The following is a 17,525-nucleotide window of genomic DNA, read 5'->3' as shown; positions in this document are numbered from 1 at the left end:
TTTCAACGCTTCTGATAACTAAATTTGGCATGATAACGTTTTGATAAATTAGCTTATTTAACGATATACACACACAAACATGGAAGATATTTCGATTAGTTGAAATTACCCCGCAGTCGAAGTTATCCCGCCGTCGAAGTTTCCCCGCTGCACCTTATACAAATGTCAGCTGTTTATGAAGACAGTTCCATATTCTGTTATAAGCGTCAGTTCCCCGTCAGCGTAAACCTTTTTATGCAATACTCATACTTGAATGTTTTTTTTTCTGTTGCAGCGGGCGTGCGAACGGTGGACGTCCAAGCCGTAGAGGGCATGGTGGCGCAGTTCCCCTGCGACCTGGGCACCGCGGCTAACGACAAGGTCTACATGGTATTCTGGTTCCGGGACGATGCTGGCATCCCGTTGTACAGGTCAGTACAGCTCAGTCATTTGTGTTATATCCATAGCGTTATTCAACCGGTGAACTATTAATTGAGACAAAGCACATGAAATGACCTTTTTATTGACACAGGATTTCTTTGAGATATAGCCGTATAAGCAGGTACCATAAAAACAAAAAACCGGGCAAGTGCGAGTCGGACTCGCGCACGAAGGGTTCCGTGCCATAATGAAAAAAAAAAAACAAAAAAAAGCAAAAAAAACGGTCACCCATCCAAGTACTGACCACTCCCGACGTTGCTTAACTTTGGTCAAAAATCACGTTTGTTGTATGGGAGCCCCATTCAAATCTTTATTTTATTCTGTTTTTAGTATTTGTTGTTATAGCGGCAACAGAAATACATCATCTGTGAAAATTTCAACTGTCTAGCTATTACGGTTCGTGAGATACAGCCTGGTGACAGACGGACGGACGGACGGACGGACGGACGGACGGACGGACAGCGAAGTCTTAGTAATAGGGTCCCGTTTTACCCTTTGGGTACGGAACCCTAAAAACTGACAATAGATAATATAAAAAAAATCGAATCATTAACATGCCACACCTCTTCAAATGTCATGTCCCAAAAAAGCACTATTAGGTACTATAGGCCCCGTGCATGAACTATAGGGGGCAGCATAGGAGCCGTCAGATTTTTGGCAAGAAGCGTAAATGTGTCGCTTATGCTTCCGATGTAGCGCACAAGATGGCAGAACCTACTATGCACAAGGAAACTTACCGACGAGAACGGTAGATGGTAGCACTTGCTTTGGCAATGTACATGTGCACATATATTTCCGATTCCTATAGGAATTTGTATCTCACAACAAAATTTTACTCAGCTCCCTTATTCTTTTAAGCAGTAAAAACAAGTTTTAAACAAAGTCCTTATATTGCTTGTCAGTACTAATAGGTCTAAGCGAAGGGAAATCAGGTTATGTCTACAACATTGTAAGCGCTAAACAGGGGTGTTATTGCAATTGCAAGCCATGCAAACGGCACTCGTTTACACTATAACATTTCACTGATTCTAACAAGAATAATATTTAAATACCTATGCTAACAAGTTGAATTTGATAAATCGTAACATAATTAGAAAATTTTAAACGTAAATTAAACAATAGTTAAATCATCATGAATGTGAATTTTTTAACAACGAAAGGAGGAATGTTAGAAATGTTTATTTTTGAAATAAAAAAATAAATTTCATAATATTACCCTGCAATATTTCACAAAAAAACGATAAATTAGATGTATATACGCGAGTAAAATGATGATAGATCTACAAGTGTACAAAAAGTGACACTAACCCATCCAACTCGCCAGTGCTTGCTAGTGAGTAAGAACGCAACCCAAGACACGCTAAGGGTTGTAAGCTCGGAGAACGGCCGGTAAACTTCGCTCCCAATGAGGAAGGAAGCTTTACCCAAGTTTACTCAATGACCTAGAGTCTAGGCGAGCTTTGTGGCACTTTGTAGTTTAGTTGCAGGTATTGTGTAGCTGGTGTTGCTAATAAATTCCACATATTAGTAATTGATGATTTTAAATTAGCTATAATAAATATGATTTAATAATCTGTTTTTCAATACAGTTGCTCAAAAAGTTGAACTTTGCTGTTCAGTGTTCGCAAAGTATTGCTTTATAATTTTCAATCTTTTTTTCTGACCATGATCCATACGCTTACACCAAAGAGTTGGATGTTCAAAAACTTTCTTATGTGTTTTCAACTCTTCTACTGTGTTCGACTGAACTACACATTTTATTAAGGCGCTCTTATACTTGAGTTTTACGTTTCCGAGGGGGTGAAGCAGACGAGTGGTAGTACAGGCGGGCGGGCGCCCCGCGCGCCCCGCCGCACCATTCCCGCGCAGCACGTCTACATCCTTATTCTGGCGCCATCGGTATTCTGAATATTCTGATTTGTCAGTTCCGGGATTTTTTCCGGCAATTAATATCGAATAAGGTTTATTAGCAAATTCGTATTTTAATGAGTACTTAATGAAATTATATACTATATGAGAGTATACCCCGACAAACTAAGAACCTAATCAAATTATACCAAATTATTATGCGACAGAAATTAGTACTTACTTACCTTAAAAATATAATAGAGTTAGACCAAGAAAACTCTGCAACGATTTTGATTACACACGCAGTGCAAGTGTTATTTTGAACGACAAACCTTAATGAAATTATGATTAACACTTGCACTGCGTGTGCAACCAAAATCGTCGCAGTCTTGGTCTAATTCTAGAAGTCAATTTCGGGCAAGTAGGTATTGAAAATAAGGAAGAATACTGTAGTTCGTTCTTTTAGCATTAGAAAGTACTTGAAAGAAGGTAAGCGATCTTGACAGGTCTTTTAATTGAAAAGTGCTTTTTAAAAATCAGTAACTATTACTTATGAAAGCTTATTTTATATATTAGGACTTTTATTTTATATAAAATCAATCAACATTTGGCATGATGTGTCACATCCCCGTAGCTGCAGGCGTCCATAGGCTATGGTGAATGCGGGTCGTATGCTTGCTTGCCACCAGTGTGGTATATAAAAACAGCATTTATTGGAATAAATTTCCATATAGCACGGTACGGACTTGGCGGAAATAAGGTAGAAGTACTAGTGCTCAACGCTGCACTAGTATTCGACACGGGCACTTTATGTCAAAGTGACAAGAATTAAATTTGAATACAGAAAGATCGTCGCCGTTCAAATTTAACCTATATTACTTTGACATAAAGTATATTGTGTAGCTTTCAAATGGAGCTCAACGGCTAATCCTATTGTCTATTGTTAAGTAAATCCGCATGTGCTACTTACCTGCAAAAAAGGGTCTTAATTATTTTATTTGGCACCTGAGCGCCGGCTAGGCCAACGCACAAAAAACCAGTTTAGGTGCGCTCTCCGATAACGCGCCTTTGTTACGCATCTTGATGACACATTTTAGACTGGTTCTGTAGCGTTCGACTCGCCGGCACTCAGTAACCGAAGTACGTATTTTTATGCAGGTGGTTGTGGCACGTGGCACGAGCGGTTTTACTTAACAATAGACAATAGAATTAGCCGTCGAGCTCCATTTGAAAGCTACACACCATACCCATGTCGAATACTAGTGCAGCGTCGAGCACTAGTACTTTTACCTTACCTAATATTAAACACAAAACCATTTTAGGCATTTTTGGACCACTTCCCTTAAAACGCATGTAGGTAACTCGGAAACTAAAAGCGGTGAAATGGTTACCACCATACACTAAACACTCCCACATAGGTATTTGAATCCCGTACACATATGTTTAAAAATGATTCAATTTGATTAATTTAATAGCCTTTAATAAAATATGTTTACACAATTTATCAATCGTGACTGAATTCCGGATTGGTTAGATGGGTGTGTGCCTTTGCTTCCCAACTTGTTATAAAATGACAATATGACGGGCGAATGTCTGAAATGTCACAGTAATTAAGAATTATTTTGCTTTTCTTCGTAAGTATGTTGAAAAACATTGTGTGTATAACATATTTGCATATTTATACAGTGGTTACCCATTTTATGAAACGTTCACTAAACTAGCATAGGTCCGACGCTGGCAGTGGCCACGGGCGTACTGGCGTGGGGAATGGGCGCAAGGTATTGCCGCGTAGGGTGTAATTTAGTACGCAAAACTTGAATTCATAAAATTATGAATGAAAAGATTAACGTATTGATAAAAGGACCAGCAATAACGAAGATTTACTTAAAAGCTATCAAATGAGGTAAGTTTCATATCCATTTTCGTCGTAGTACTTCTAAAATATGGATCAAAAGACAGCTTTAAGCATGTTTTCAACTTAAGATTCTATCGAGAAAATAATGAGCCGTTGTGTTTCTGACAAGCAATAACGTAGTTCAAGGACTAAAGTTATACATACTAGAAAATAATGCATGAAATCCTTGTAAAAGTCTGTAAATATGGTTACAAAAAAGCGCATTTTACTACACACCGCGCCTTAATTTGAAATTTATATAAATCATGTGTCACATTCGTAATATACACACAGCTACTTAATCAAACTGTGAGCAATAAAAACAACATTAATTTAATTTCATTGCTAGCCATATTTGCATGAAAAAGTTAGTCCCCTCGCAACAAAGTTGCCATAATGCGAGTTACCGCTATTACGAGTCGAAGTTTTAAAGTAAAACAATGCAAGGCAAATTTTCTGAAATTTTAATACAATTATAAATGAAGTGAATACGGCTTACCTACTTATACTATATAATACCCAGCATAAGTTTACTGTTTGTAGTTTTTTAGTCTCTATTTTTAACCTTATTTGTTTAGTATATCATGTTTGTAAAATTTGTTGTTTTTATTACAAAACTCAACAGGGATCACTGATTTGGTTGGATTTATTGGTAGCTTTTCCTGAAAACTGAAATATCAATAATATACAACAACAGTATTGAAACTGAATTATTTATTTGTTATCTAATACCCAAAACAAACTGAAATTATTTGTAAACAGGACAGCTGCCAGTTATTTTCTTAGTAAGGCAAATGAAAATTATGTCTTTCTGCTAAGGAATTTTTCCTTTTTATTCGACACTATTCCTTATCTATCCTTAAATAAAATTGTAAGATTTATTATACCTATGCGTTGGTTTGCCCCAACATAATCGGCTCTAAAGAAAGCTTGCGGTGGATGGAAACAAGTAGCAATTTGCGAATAAAGAAATTGAATTAATTTTCTTACAAAAACATGTTCGGCATATACGTTGGATTGTCGAGAAATTCTATATCGTATTTAATTTGTATTTGAATACAAAATACCTATTTCATATTAACTATGGCTTTTCAATCAAATTGCGATTGACTTCAAGTCCATTCATCACTGATCGCATCTATTAAATTTTGTCCACTCCGTGGAGTTTCACCACAATCAGGCGTCGGACTGCAGCCGACGGCGATAATTGCCGAAGTTCCCCGAACTACTCGCCGGGTGCAGTGGCAGACAGAAGCCTGATTCCGCTTAAATCGTCTGATAAGATTTCTTTTATACGATCTTTAGCCGCAAAGACTGATTGGTCTTCACAGAATTAAATCAGGAGTCGTCCATTAGTAATTTCGCTCGCATTTATTAGTGCGCTTGAGATGCCTGACGACACGACTGAAGATGGTATCAATATGAGATAAATACAATATCAAATTGTTATAGCAGAATCGGCCACCTACTCGCCTAACGTGCGGTGACAGACGGGGCTATTTTTGTGGTAGGAGTTATACGCTTTTAATTGCTTCGCTGCGAAGTTTGATGGTTAAGGGAAGAAATGAAAAGTGTACTCCAGAGAGAAACACTAGGCAAACTTAAGATAAGCAAGCATAAAGATGCGTACACAATTTCCAGCACCTTTCAAAATTAAATCAAAAGTCAACACAAATGTGTAATCGTGTATATTGCCTTTTTAAATGTAAATGGAATGTTTATAAATATAACTTTGTTTTGTTGTTCCTTATTTAGATAAGGGACTTCCTTATTTAGATAATACTATCCCAAACTTCGAGCAACACCGGCTTCCGACACGTCGGAAGGGAGGGGCCCAAGCGATATCTCACGGTACAAATCTTTCTGCCATTTTTCGCGGGGGGAAGGTGCACACAGCCGCACTTCTCACACACTTACATACAAAATCCAATCAGAGGCCCTACCGCGAACCACGTTCGACGTGTTGCCTCTCTATGGCACTTGTAAATTCATACGTAAGTGTGACAGGGAGGCAACACGTCAAACGTGGTTCGCGGTAGGCCCTCTGTAATGACGACACAAATACATAGAAAATTACACACGTCAAAGACAAATCTTGCAAACCTCGTTCTCTTTTTGTGTACGGACGAGTGACTAGTGTCACAACACGCACACTAACACATTTTCGGTGAAGTATGTCATTGTATTCTGAGAGATGAGAAGTCGGATTTGTCGCTCGATCGATCCGCAATTTGTACTGAGCGAGCAAAATCGATAAATCCAACAAATACTTGAGACTAAAATATAATAATTGTATTTAAATGTAATTAAACGTATGATATGTAAAAAAAAATATTACATGTGAAATGTAACACTTTCTTTTTGTAAATTTGATGTACCCGACCTCTTTTTATAGCAAAAAATCGAGCAAACACGCATTTTTGTGCAGCAGTGTTCACGCGCGCGTCTGGACTCGGTCTAGTGAAAAATCCAAGTGCAACTAGTTTTATTACCCGCGCTAGATTAGATTGACGCGCTAATCTTGTACCTCGGCAGAGGGGAAATAGTGCGAATGCCGCCTCCCTTCCGTGTTGCTCGAAGATCCCAAATTTCAATACATAACAATGGCGCCCAACGTCCCACGTTATTTGAATAACCGTTAAATCAGAAGCAACTTATTAAAAACGTTTTAATTCTATTTCAGCGTAAAGCCTTGTCTGTTGTGGTGGTTAAATTCGTGGGTTGTGCTGTATAGAGCAGAAAAATCGTTCTAAAAAAAAACGAAAACATGACTAAAAATTCGGTCAGGATCTTAATCATGCACAGAAAAGAGGTTAGACTATTATTTTTATATAAATGTATTTAATACTACACGATGACTAGAAAAAAAAATTAAAGTTGAATAATACAGAACAGACATATTAAGATGGCTGAAATGGTCGCCACTCAGCAACGCAGTTCTATTTGTATTTCAAAATGTTGTGAATTGTTTTGAATCACCAGTCCCTAAATGTATACTATAATAGCTTTAAAATGGCAGAGCGTCACTTTTTACATCAAGCGTAAAATGAAGATCATGACGCATCGTTTAAAGTCGTAAACTAAGTTGGCTTCAACGTTACAGGCCTTAAGAGTTCGTAACGAGGTTCTCCGGAGATCTCAATCTCGATATTCGTGGCGTCATCATCCTCAATGAGATACCTATTAATAGACAGCGCATAATGATAAGTAACTTTGTACTTATAAGTTCGTGATTATCTTAGTATTTAAAGTTTGGTTCGAGAATTGGGAATTATAATTTTATGTATTTCTTATTCAAATTACGAATTCTCTTCCCCACTTTTTTGGGTACAATTGGTTAGGTACGTTTTAATAAAACATACAAACAGAAAATACTTTTTATCTCATATCGGTTCGAGATTCAAATACTTACCTATGTGTTATACGCATTTGACGTAAAAATTCAAAGTAAAAAGAGCATGTATAAATGGTAACCGGAAGTCTATGGTCTTTGCTTCAAATTGCGAAATCTGTAGAAGGTAATCCATGCTCCTATCTTATATAAAACACTGGAACTTCGCCAGTTCGTAAATTACCAAGTGGACAAATTTTTGATAGCTTTTTAAATATTTTTTCGCGACTTAGGCACTCAAGAAGTTTAATCTCGTGAATAAGTTTTAGCGTGAAGAGACTGTGAGCTGGATAAGAGACTTAATTTAGCCAAGTCTTGTAAGATACGGTGTAGCTAAAAATAACACAGACACTCTTGTATAAAAGAAAGAACGCGTATTACGAGTCATTTTGTACATTGTCCCGCATGTTCCTATCTGTATCGGCGGCGCTCAATGACACTGTGAGAGCGGGACATAATTATTTGGGTGCGATAGAGATAGAATCAGGCGGGTCAATGTCTGAAATTTCTCGTGCTAATGTCCTTTCTTTAAGAACTTTTAACACTTACATTTTTCGCGATTCAAACACATACAGAATGAGTTGCGTCTGTCGCAATTTAATTCTTCTTCATTTCAGATTTTATTACCAGACATTGTAACTTTTACAGCATTTTTGGTGCAGCGGAGTGGTGTTAACGGAATCGGTATAAAAAATTTCAACCCCAATGATTCATCATCATCATCATATCGGCCAGAGGACGTCCACTGCTGGACATAGGCCTCCCCCAAAGAGTGCCACAATGACCGGTCTTGCGCCACCCGCATCCAGTGGACTCCCGCGACCTTCACCAGGTCATCAGTCCACCTTGTGGGGGGTCTACCCACGCTGCGCCTTCCGGTACGTGGTCGCCACTCAAGAATCTTTCCGCCCCAACGGCCGTCGGTTCTACGGGCAATGTTAATATGATTAATTAGCATTAATTACGTTAATATTACGAGTAACCTTAATTCACCATTTCAGTTGGAATTATCTATACCAATTCCGTTAACACCACTCTGCTGCACCAAAAATGCTGTAAAAGTTACGATGTCTGGTTATTACTAATGTGATATTAATTATTAAAATAGTAAATTTATTTTAATTGCGTAACATTTTTTATAACTTCAGATATTTCAAGTTACAAATAGTTTCAATCGATCACAACTTTGTGTATTTATTAATTTTGATAAATCTTACAAACAAACTCCATTACATAATTAGGTTTAAAGTATTCGGAGATTACTCCAATGCATTTTTTTTTTAATTATACCAATTTTTTTTAGGGAAACAGATATTTTCATTCTACCCCAGCACTGTGGTATTCACCGGTTAAGTTTAAGTATTAATTATAATATGAACGTGTTCATAGTCAAACTAAAATCCTTCAACTATCTCGAATGCGGAAAATTGTACTCACAGTATAACTTATAGTTTATCTTCTACGAATTCTCTTCTTGTATACCTTTCTTAAACTCCTGGCTCATATAAGCGACATGCTCGCAAAGTTTTGGATTAAGCCCGCTTATCAATGGACTTATTCATTAGCATAGTATATTCGCCGTTGCATTGTGTACGAAGTTGGAAGAAGTTCATATCACGCGGGCATCCTTAATTCATGAGGGTGGATTCTGGATTTGGTCGAACTGGATTTAATCAGAGAAACGTGGTGAATGTACCTACTTATAAGCTTTTCATTTGAAATGTATGTGCATGTCTAAAAAAGTGCAATATACCTACTCATCTTTCTACTTTTACACGCTTTGGATATAGTTTATAAATATCCGCGTTGTTTCGGATTTTTGCTACGGCTCATGGGAGTTAGCATGGTAACGAATACCAATAATTGACGGAAGCCCTGTTTTTATGAAAACAAGTGCCACCCACCTTTCAAATCAGAGTGAAACTTACAATTAGCCTTATTGGGATTAGTGCGGTCACCGATTGGTCAATATCAAATGATATGAAATTAAGCACCAAAAAAGTTATTACTATGAGACAGGGAATGAACCTCCGAATTGAATAGAATTAACATTTATTTAATTAAAACTATTAAGTTTATAAATGTATATAAAAATACTTGACTTGTAAATTATAGCGGTTTATTTTAGTTTGAAAGGCAATACAAACAGAATAAAACATAAAATATATAAAAGAGAATGTGATAACAGATTAGATTGATTAGGTTAACAAGAACAGTTTCAAGTTTTCTGCGACGTTCAAAATATCGTCTCTTTTAGAGGTACCTAAATAAATAAATTGATACTTTCATAGAAAATCATAAACGAAATTCCATGAACACTGTCGAAATTAAACCAGATGTTAGCAATTATTTCCAGTCTACAGCTCTTAAGCCATTTCATTAATAATTGTTTACAAACGGTATCAAACAAAAGCCGCCGCTTTGAAGTGTCTCTTATTTACGTGCAAAATAATTAATCCGCGTTAAGGAAGTCATTGTCTAAGTTCATGATTCGCACTCCACGTCCTACAGGGGGCGTGGCGGTGCCTCAACAGCAGATGTGGATGAAGGATTTTTGAGGTTCACTGATGTGGATATTTTTATATTCATTTTAGATGATTTCTTAATGTATTGTACTACTAGCCAAGAAAAAACAACAACATGGTTTTTTGATACTTTGACATTGAATACACATAAATATCGTTTGCTCTAACAGGTCATATTATTATTTTCTATACTGCAAAACGTAATTCAAGACCAAAATAACTAAGACAGTGTTGCCACTTTTTACTAGCGCGTCTTGTATTTATGTAAAAATAAGTAAATAAAAGTACTTTTTAAAATCGTAGGAGTAAAATTACTACTAAATAATTTATGTATCTTAGCGTGATTATTGATCAAAAGGAATTTACTATTTTACAAACAAATTATTGCAGTGGCAACATTGTCTTACTTTTTTTGTCTTGAATTACGTTTTGAAGTTTAGAAGAGGCATGAGGCATGTAATTCAGTGTGATAGTTTTATGTCTATTCTTTTACTTTACCTAAGTTGTTATTGATTTTTGTCAATTAGCCCCCTGATTATGTAGTAGTCTCTATCTGGAATCAATCGATCTAAATCTCTAAAAAGTTAAATGAATTAATATTTATTTCAAAATAATATGCACCGCATTTGGAAAAGCTTGGGAACGTCCATGTGACACGCGAATGTGGATGCTAAAATTACCGAATAAATTCCAGGATTGCGGATGTTGAAATCTGTACCCTCTCCCTAGATACAGAGTGCAGCGATGTGTCTCCTGTTCATTACGCAATAATTAACGCACAACAACTTCCCGTATTAATTAAATAAAACCTTACCATTTAAAAGTTACCAAATATTTCACCGTAGCCACTTAAGACAAATTGCCTTGGGTGTTTTTTCACCGTAATTTCACCGTTCGTTGGTGCCCGCGGCTTGAACAAGCCGACACCCTTTGGAACGTACGAAATGCCTTTAAAAATTCCTTCGTCCGACTGTCGGGTCCTCGGAATGCTTTCGGGATAATGAAAGCGCCATCTTGTAGATTAGTTTCTCTCTAATGAACGGGATGAACTCTGAACTCTTTAAGGAGTTCGCTAGGGGGAGTTCAAAAGATTTGCGTGAATAGAAGTTGTGTGTTTCAGTTAGTGGTGTTGCTTTTAAATGCATATATGAAAATACAGTTGGTATATAAAAACACTCCAAGCAAGCAAAAACCTTCTTATTAAGGACATAAAAATAATTGCGTTTTTGTAGAATTTTCGAATAAAATATTAGATACTATTTAGACTGTATTCTGTATAAAATCAAAAAATAATAACCATTTTTTTTACAATGTTATTTAGGTACTGTTGCTTAAATACCCTTCACCAATTAAATATCCAATCAAACTTTCCTGGTCTGTGCCATAAGCAAAAACAAAACGGAGTAACACAATTCAAATGCAATTGAACCAAATTTACATTTCAAAATTACCCGTCTTGCAATAATTGTAAGTAAATTAAAAAATCCAGCAATCAATCTGGCCCCCAAATTGTTACAATTCAATCAGGGGCCTAACGCGGCACGGTGATAAATTATGCCGCGCACGACATCCAAATAACATCCGTCTAATGAAGGGGCTAATAAAGGCCGCGAAGCGCCGCTTTCCCGGCCGCTGCCCCCGGTAGCTGCTATAGCAAGCGTGTTTTGCTGCTAGGTTAGGATGCTATTTTGGTGATCATGATTGATGTTTCAAAAAAACATGCTGTAATGTAAGCGACGGTTAAACTTGTAAGTTTTAGACTTTTTGCATTAATCTTACTGATTGAGTAGAATTGAAAATTCTGAACTTCCACTATGGGCTTAGCAACGAAATTGAAAAAAATAAAATTGTCCAATAAAAGCATCAACCGTAATAAAACCGCTAAAATATTGTTCACGTTTTCGTCAAGCCCTTACATAAAGTTATTCAGAATGCTATATAAATTATTCTGGCAGAATATAAACTCGGGGTTGGAAAATACCCACTATTTTAAAAATTGAAAGGTCTATGTAATGACTCGTTGAATAATACTCGAGTAATCAAAAGTAGATAGATAGATAGATAAAATACTCTTTATTGGCACACCTCAGTAAAAAGATACAAAAGAAAAGTACAATTGATTAAATGTAGATCAAAAGTAATCCGGATCGACTGTAACTGACACTTTACATAAAAGGAAATTTGTTTATTGGAGCTAAATTAAGAATCACTTGAATAAGTTTTGTTAATACCTATTTCTAAAACGTCAAGCACAATCGGTTCCGTTGCTCAAAGTTAAGGAGCTGTGGTTAATCTGACTGCTTTCTGTTTCTATTGTATAACTGCTTTATGTGTTCCAGACCTTTCTTATTTACCTATTCCTTTTTAGTGTTTTTCCTATAAATTTATGAATTTATATCTTTTGTCTTTTCGGCACCTTGTCATTACACGTCGCTTTGTTCTGTTTGATTGCTTGTTCAATTCAAAGGTTAACTGGAAGATATCCTTAAAAGCGAATTGTTCCGATATGGAAGTTACTTTTATTATGTATTGTGCAATAAAGAGTTTACTACTACTACGACAATATCGAAATGGTAATATAACTGTAGAGTTATCCAAAAGGTAATCAATGTTTACGACCATAATAGCGCATGATATTATTCGTACATACACAGCAGTAAAACCACAGCCCATAACCATACAAATGAAAAGCATCAGCTTTGTGGCTCACTAGATCGGATCGGAACCTCTCTAATTACTCCCGGGTCAGATATAGCTTACAAATCACTAATACAAATTCCGAATTAGAGCGTCATGTTCGACACAAATGATCCACGCTTCAACAGAATCACTACCACTTTAAGCTCGTAAATATAAGCGATAAACACAAAAGTCATGCTTGACCATCGAAAACGATAACTACTCAATTTTGTTTCTACTGCTATTGGAACAGAGTTCAAGTTCGCTTGTACGCTTTGACTATATAATTTGCTATTATGTTGACTTGTATCGATATTAGTGATAGAGTTTGTTTTTGTTTGTATCCGTGATAGTTGATAGCTTGCCAAAAAGTCACGTTTCTGGCGTATCGGGGGTAGTTTACGATAATTCGGGTTATTCGCAGCGCGTGTTTTAGTGGCTCTCGTTATCTTTCGAATAATTGTCATTGGTGTTGTGTTTTTGCCGGAAATGATTATTTGCTAAATTAATGATAATATCATTTCATTCATCGGTTTCCATGTGCTGCGAATATGCGAATAATGTATGGATATCACGATAACTTTGGGTTATACGTATACAATGAAATGAGTGTTACCGTAAAAGACTTTATTTATAGAGAATGTATTTGTCTTATGTCTACTGCTTTTTTTCTGTCTACATTTATTTAATATACGAGTACAAAAATAAAGACATGTCAGTTTATTTTTGTCCATTGTATGTTTTTCCATTTTGTTCATTAATTTTGTCACCTATCTTGATTATTTCACCAGAAAATCCGGGCAAGAGTCACCAGCATCATGATGACCATTTTGTGCCACTTTGCCTTCCTATTTTTTTCTGTTTTGAATAATTTTCTATTTTGTGGCTACGAATAAATTATTTATATTCTACTTACAATGAACCGACGATGCGCTGCTTGAACATGGTTTATTTGCATATTAATTTCTGCCAGGAAAGTACTGTTGGGCTGCTGTTGATATACTCGTTAGTCAGTCAGGATTATTGTACCATAAAAAACCGGGCAAGTGCGAGTCAGACTCGCGCACAAAGGGTTCCGTACCATAATGCAAAAAAAAACAAAAATAAAGCAAATAAAAAACGGTCACCCATCCAAGTACTGACCACTCCCGACGTTGCTTAACTTTGGTCAATAATCACGTTTGTTGTATGGGAGCCCCATTTAAATCTTTATTTTATTCTATTTTTAGTATTTGTTGTTATAGCGGCAACAGAAATACATCATCTGTGAAAATTTCAACTGTCTAGCTATCACGGTTCGTGAGATACAGCCTGGTGACAGACGGACGGACGGACAGCGAAGTCTTAGTAATAGGGTCCCGTTTTACCCTTTGGGTACGGAACCCTAAAAAGAGTTAAAAATAGAGTTGATGAAGGCCTTTTTCTAAGTTAAGATTTTTTTGATAACATACTTAGTAGGCAAACGAGCTGAAGAATCTGATAGTAAGCATTTAATTTACCGTCGCGTATGATCACCTTCAACACCAAATGGGTTGAAAGTGTGTTACCGGCATTTAAGATAAGAGGGTGCCCTCTCAGTCGTCCCTCCCACCTCCAATATTTAGTGTTCACTAAAAGCTTATAGAAGGTCGCAACTAAAAAGCAGGCTTGTAACCTTTTCACTGAGTAGAGGAATATTCCTGCCGGGAAGGAACGGACTTATTTCCGGCGCCGGCGGACGCAGTGCGTCCGGCCGCCGGTTGCGTCACGTGTCTGCCTTATGTGTACACGTGTGTAAATATTACATGAGAGACCGAAGTCAAGTTTATAAAAAAAACGGGTTGCACTCCGAGAGTGCCGACAGAAGTGAAAACTCAACGACATTGTAACTCAAAATTTTAATCACAGCGCCATTTAGTGCAAATTGTCTGCAGCACTATGTATAATTGAGGTTAACGCCATATAGCGTTATGCATTACTTGAAACCCTTAAGCATATCACTGTGAGTACTGCAGTTATATGAATACTAGTTTGAGGGAAACTCACTAGATGGCATTTAAATAAAAAAAAACCATGACGTCCGTCATACGTGACGTCACACAAGCGCCCTGCGCCGCCTAAATGAAACAGCAGGCTCAGGCATACATTTTCGCCTCGCGGTAGAAAGAGAGCGCTGGAGACAGCATAAGGCGTAACTCGAAGACTCGAAACTCGAGAGAGTTTATAACATTTTTTCCCCACCTCAAAAAGTGCACAGCGCCGTTAAAGAAGTTTTCATATCTCATGCTCTGAAAGTGGGTCGTTGTTGTTCTAAAAGGTGCGCAGAAAGTGATACGTTTATGCTCTAGTGCAGAAAAGTGGTGCACTCCTCTGCGTCCCTGTCTCACGAACAACTGGGTGGAAACAAAATGGAAAAATAGTGTCTTTATTTCCTCGCCTGAACAATTGGTAATTGTTTAATTTTACTAATCCCACGTTGATCCTTTTTTTTATAAAAAAATATGTAAGTGAATTGTTAAAAACTAATTATTCTTGATTTTTTTTCGTTGAATTCTATTTACTCGATTTCAAAAGGCGGGAACCAAAAGGAATACACTAAAAATATTTTTTTAACCTTACACTTGCGTAAATGATGAGCAAAGGCAGAATCTTATACAGCCACAGTTAAACGTTTGTACGATATTAAATTGATTTTTAAAGTTATTTAGCACTATAATATTCATGAAAATAAAATACAAGATAAAAATTACTTATATTATTAATTAAATTGTTATTTAATATTTAAAATACTTTTATTATGTTATTACGTTGTGCGGCGCACCAAGGTCGCGGTCCGGTCCGGTAGTCTATTGCGGCTTTTAGAACGAAAAAGTATAAAATTAAAAAGTAAGAGGCAATCCCGCTAATTTTCATACTATAATGACCAAATCATATTAAAATTACTGCAGTTTGTTAAAAAATGTGTGTTTTCGTAAATATTGCAATCTAAATGATTTTCGCTAGGGGTTATTAATCTTCACACATGTAAAGTCTTCGATTGCAAGTAAGTCCTAAGGAAAATAAATCATGGCCGTAGATTTATTAGCTACTTCCATTACTAGTTTTGCGAAATTTCCTTTACTTGTTTGGTTTCCTCGCATTCGATATGAAAAGTAGAGTGTTTAACTCGGGTGAAAGGCACCATTTCTGTCTCGGACTATTGGCGCTCTCACTGCGTTCGAGCGCCAAACTACCTCGACAGAAATGGGTGCCTTTCAACCCTTGGTTAACAATCTACTATTTCACTTCAAAAATATTGATAAATTGAGAAAAAATATTGAATTTAGCTAATTTTATACAATTTACTCAAATGGATTTTTACCTTTCGGCATATCCGAAATTGGTATTTAATAAATTGATAGAAGGTTATAATTCCAACAGCTCAGAATGATGTATTATGCTACCTGATGGGTTAAAACATGCACGTCAATATACGTCACTCAGTCATTTAGCCAATGACGTAATAGGTAAGTATTTTGTATATGGCGAACTAGCTGCTGCCCGCGACCTTGAGTGAAATGATGTTGATGATTAATAAATGATGTTAATAAATTTCATCTTCTTCAACTTGTTTAGTCAGTTTTCACTTTACTGCAAAATGAAAATCCCGTTAGCCCCGGGTTAGAGGAATAGTGCAAGTGGGCCTTAGATATTACATCCGCATTTTATTATGTGACATTTGTTGTTCCTTCATTTTTTAAATCTTTACTGCAAAATGGAAACTGTTAATACACCTTCTTCCTTCTTGAGCTTACCGTGGGGCTTGGTCAATTTGTGTAAATATTATAAAAAAAATAATAAAAATACAGACTACGTCCAAAGTAGAGAGTAAAAATGTTAAAATAGTCTTCGTTTGAAAATGCCAGCCTAAAAAGGAGCTATAAGATACTGTCAATATTTGATCACAATTATTACGGACATTTTAGGACATTTTCCTTCAGGCTAGAAACAGCCGTTACTCGTCAATGTAGATTTTTTAGGGGCAACATTTCGCACTTAAATCTTTATGCCTTGCTCTAAGCGTTTTAGACTGAAAAAGTAAGTTTAATGGACTAGTTGGATGAAAATGTAAATTCTAAACCTGACGTATCTCAGGTTTTGCAAATACAAGTTATACTACATTTTTTTTTGTCTTTATGAATGCGATCCCCTATGCCTGTTCTTCTGACCTCTCTGGATATTAACATCATAAATTATATTTTTAATACAGTTGCTCAAAAAGTGCTACTTTACGTAGCTGTTTAGCGTGCGGAAAGTTGGTTATCTCGAACTAGTGCTTTTTACTTTTCCAATTTTTTTAAATTTATACTTGTTCCAATTCACGACTACTTATTGATGAGTGTTAATATTAGTTTCCTTTAAACGTCGTAATCAGCATAAAAACCTACCGTTAATGTAAGAATACGAAAAATATTACATATTTCATATTTAATTACTTACCTCTTCATCATTATAACACGTTTATTTTTTAATATTCAATATTGAAAATTCCGTTCTTAATAAGTTGACTGAATGGAACGGAATAGCTGCCAAACGCCCATAGATATAATATACTTAAAGACGACGTCTAACCGAGCTGTCACTGTTACCACTTTTGTTTAGTGTACGATTAACAATGTTTTTCTTATTTTTTCGCAACTGTATTAAAAAACGTCGTTCGATACACGTGCGGAAATGTCATTCTTCACTCGTCCCGAGTCTTGCCACTCGCCTGCGGCTCGTGGCAAGATATCTCGGTACTCGTGAAGTA

The 17,525-nt window shown here is 36.3% G+C and overlaps 1 protein-coding gene across 1 annotated transcript in view; it reads left to right on the top strand.

Annotated features, from left to right (window-relative positions):
• LOC134664041 (nephrin) overlaps positions 1-17,525 on the top strand; it is a 586,846-nt gene that overhangs the window by 176,932 nt on the left and 392,389 nt on the right. Inside the window, exon 3 of the mRNA XM_063520605.1 lies at positions 275-410. Within this exon, the coding sequence (XP_063376675.1) occupies positions 275-410 (136 nt within the window). The remainder of the gene's footprint in view (positions 1-274; positions 411-17,525) is intronic.

The sequence above is a fragment of the Cydia fagiglandana genome, chromosome 4 (genome assembly GCF_963556715.1).
Source record: "Cydia fagiglandana chromosome 4, ilCydFagi1.1, whole genome shotgun sequence".
Taxonomy (NCBI): Eukaryota; Metazoa; Arthropoda; class Insecta; order Lepidoptera; family Tortricidae; genus Cydia; species Cydia fagiglandana.
The sequence above is the reverse complement of the archived record's forward strand: the minus strand, read 5'-3'. Positions and strand labels throughout refer to the sequence as shown.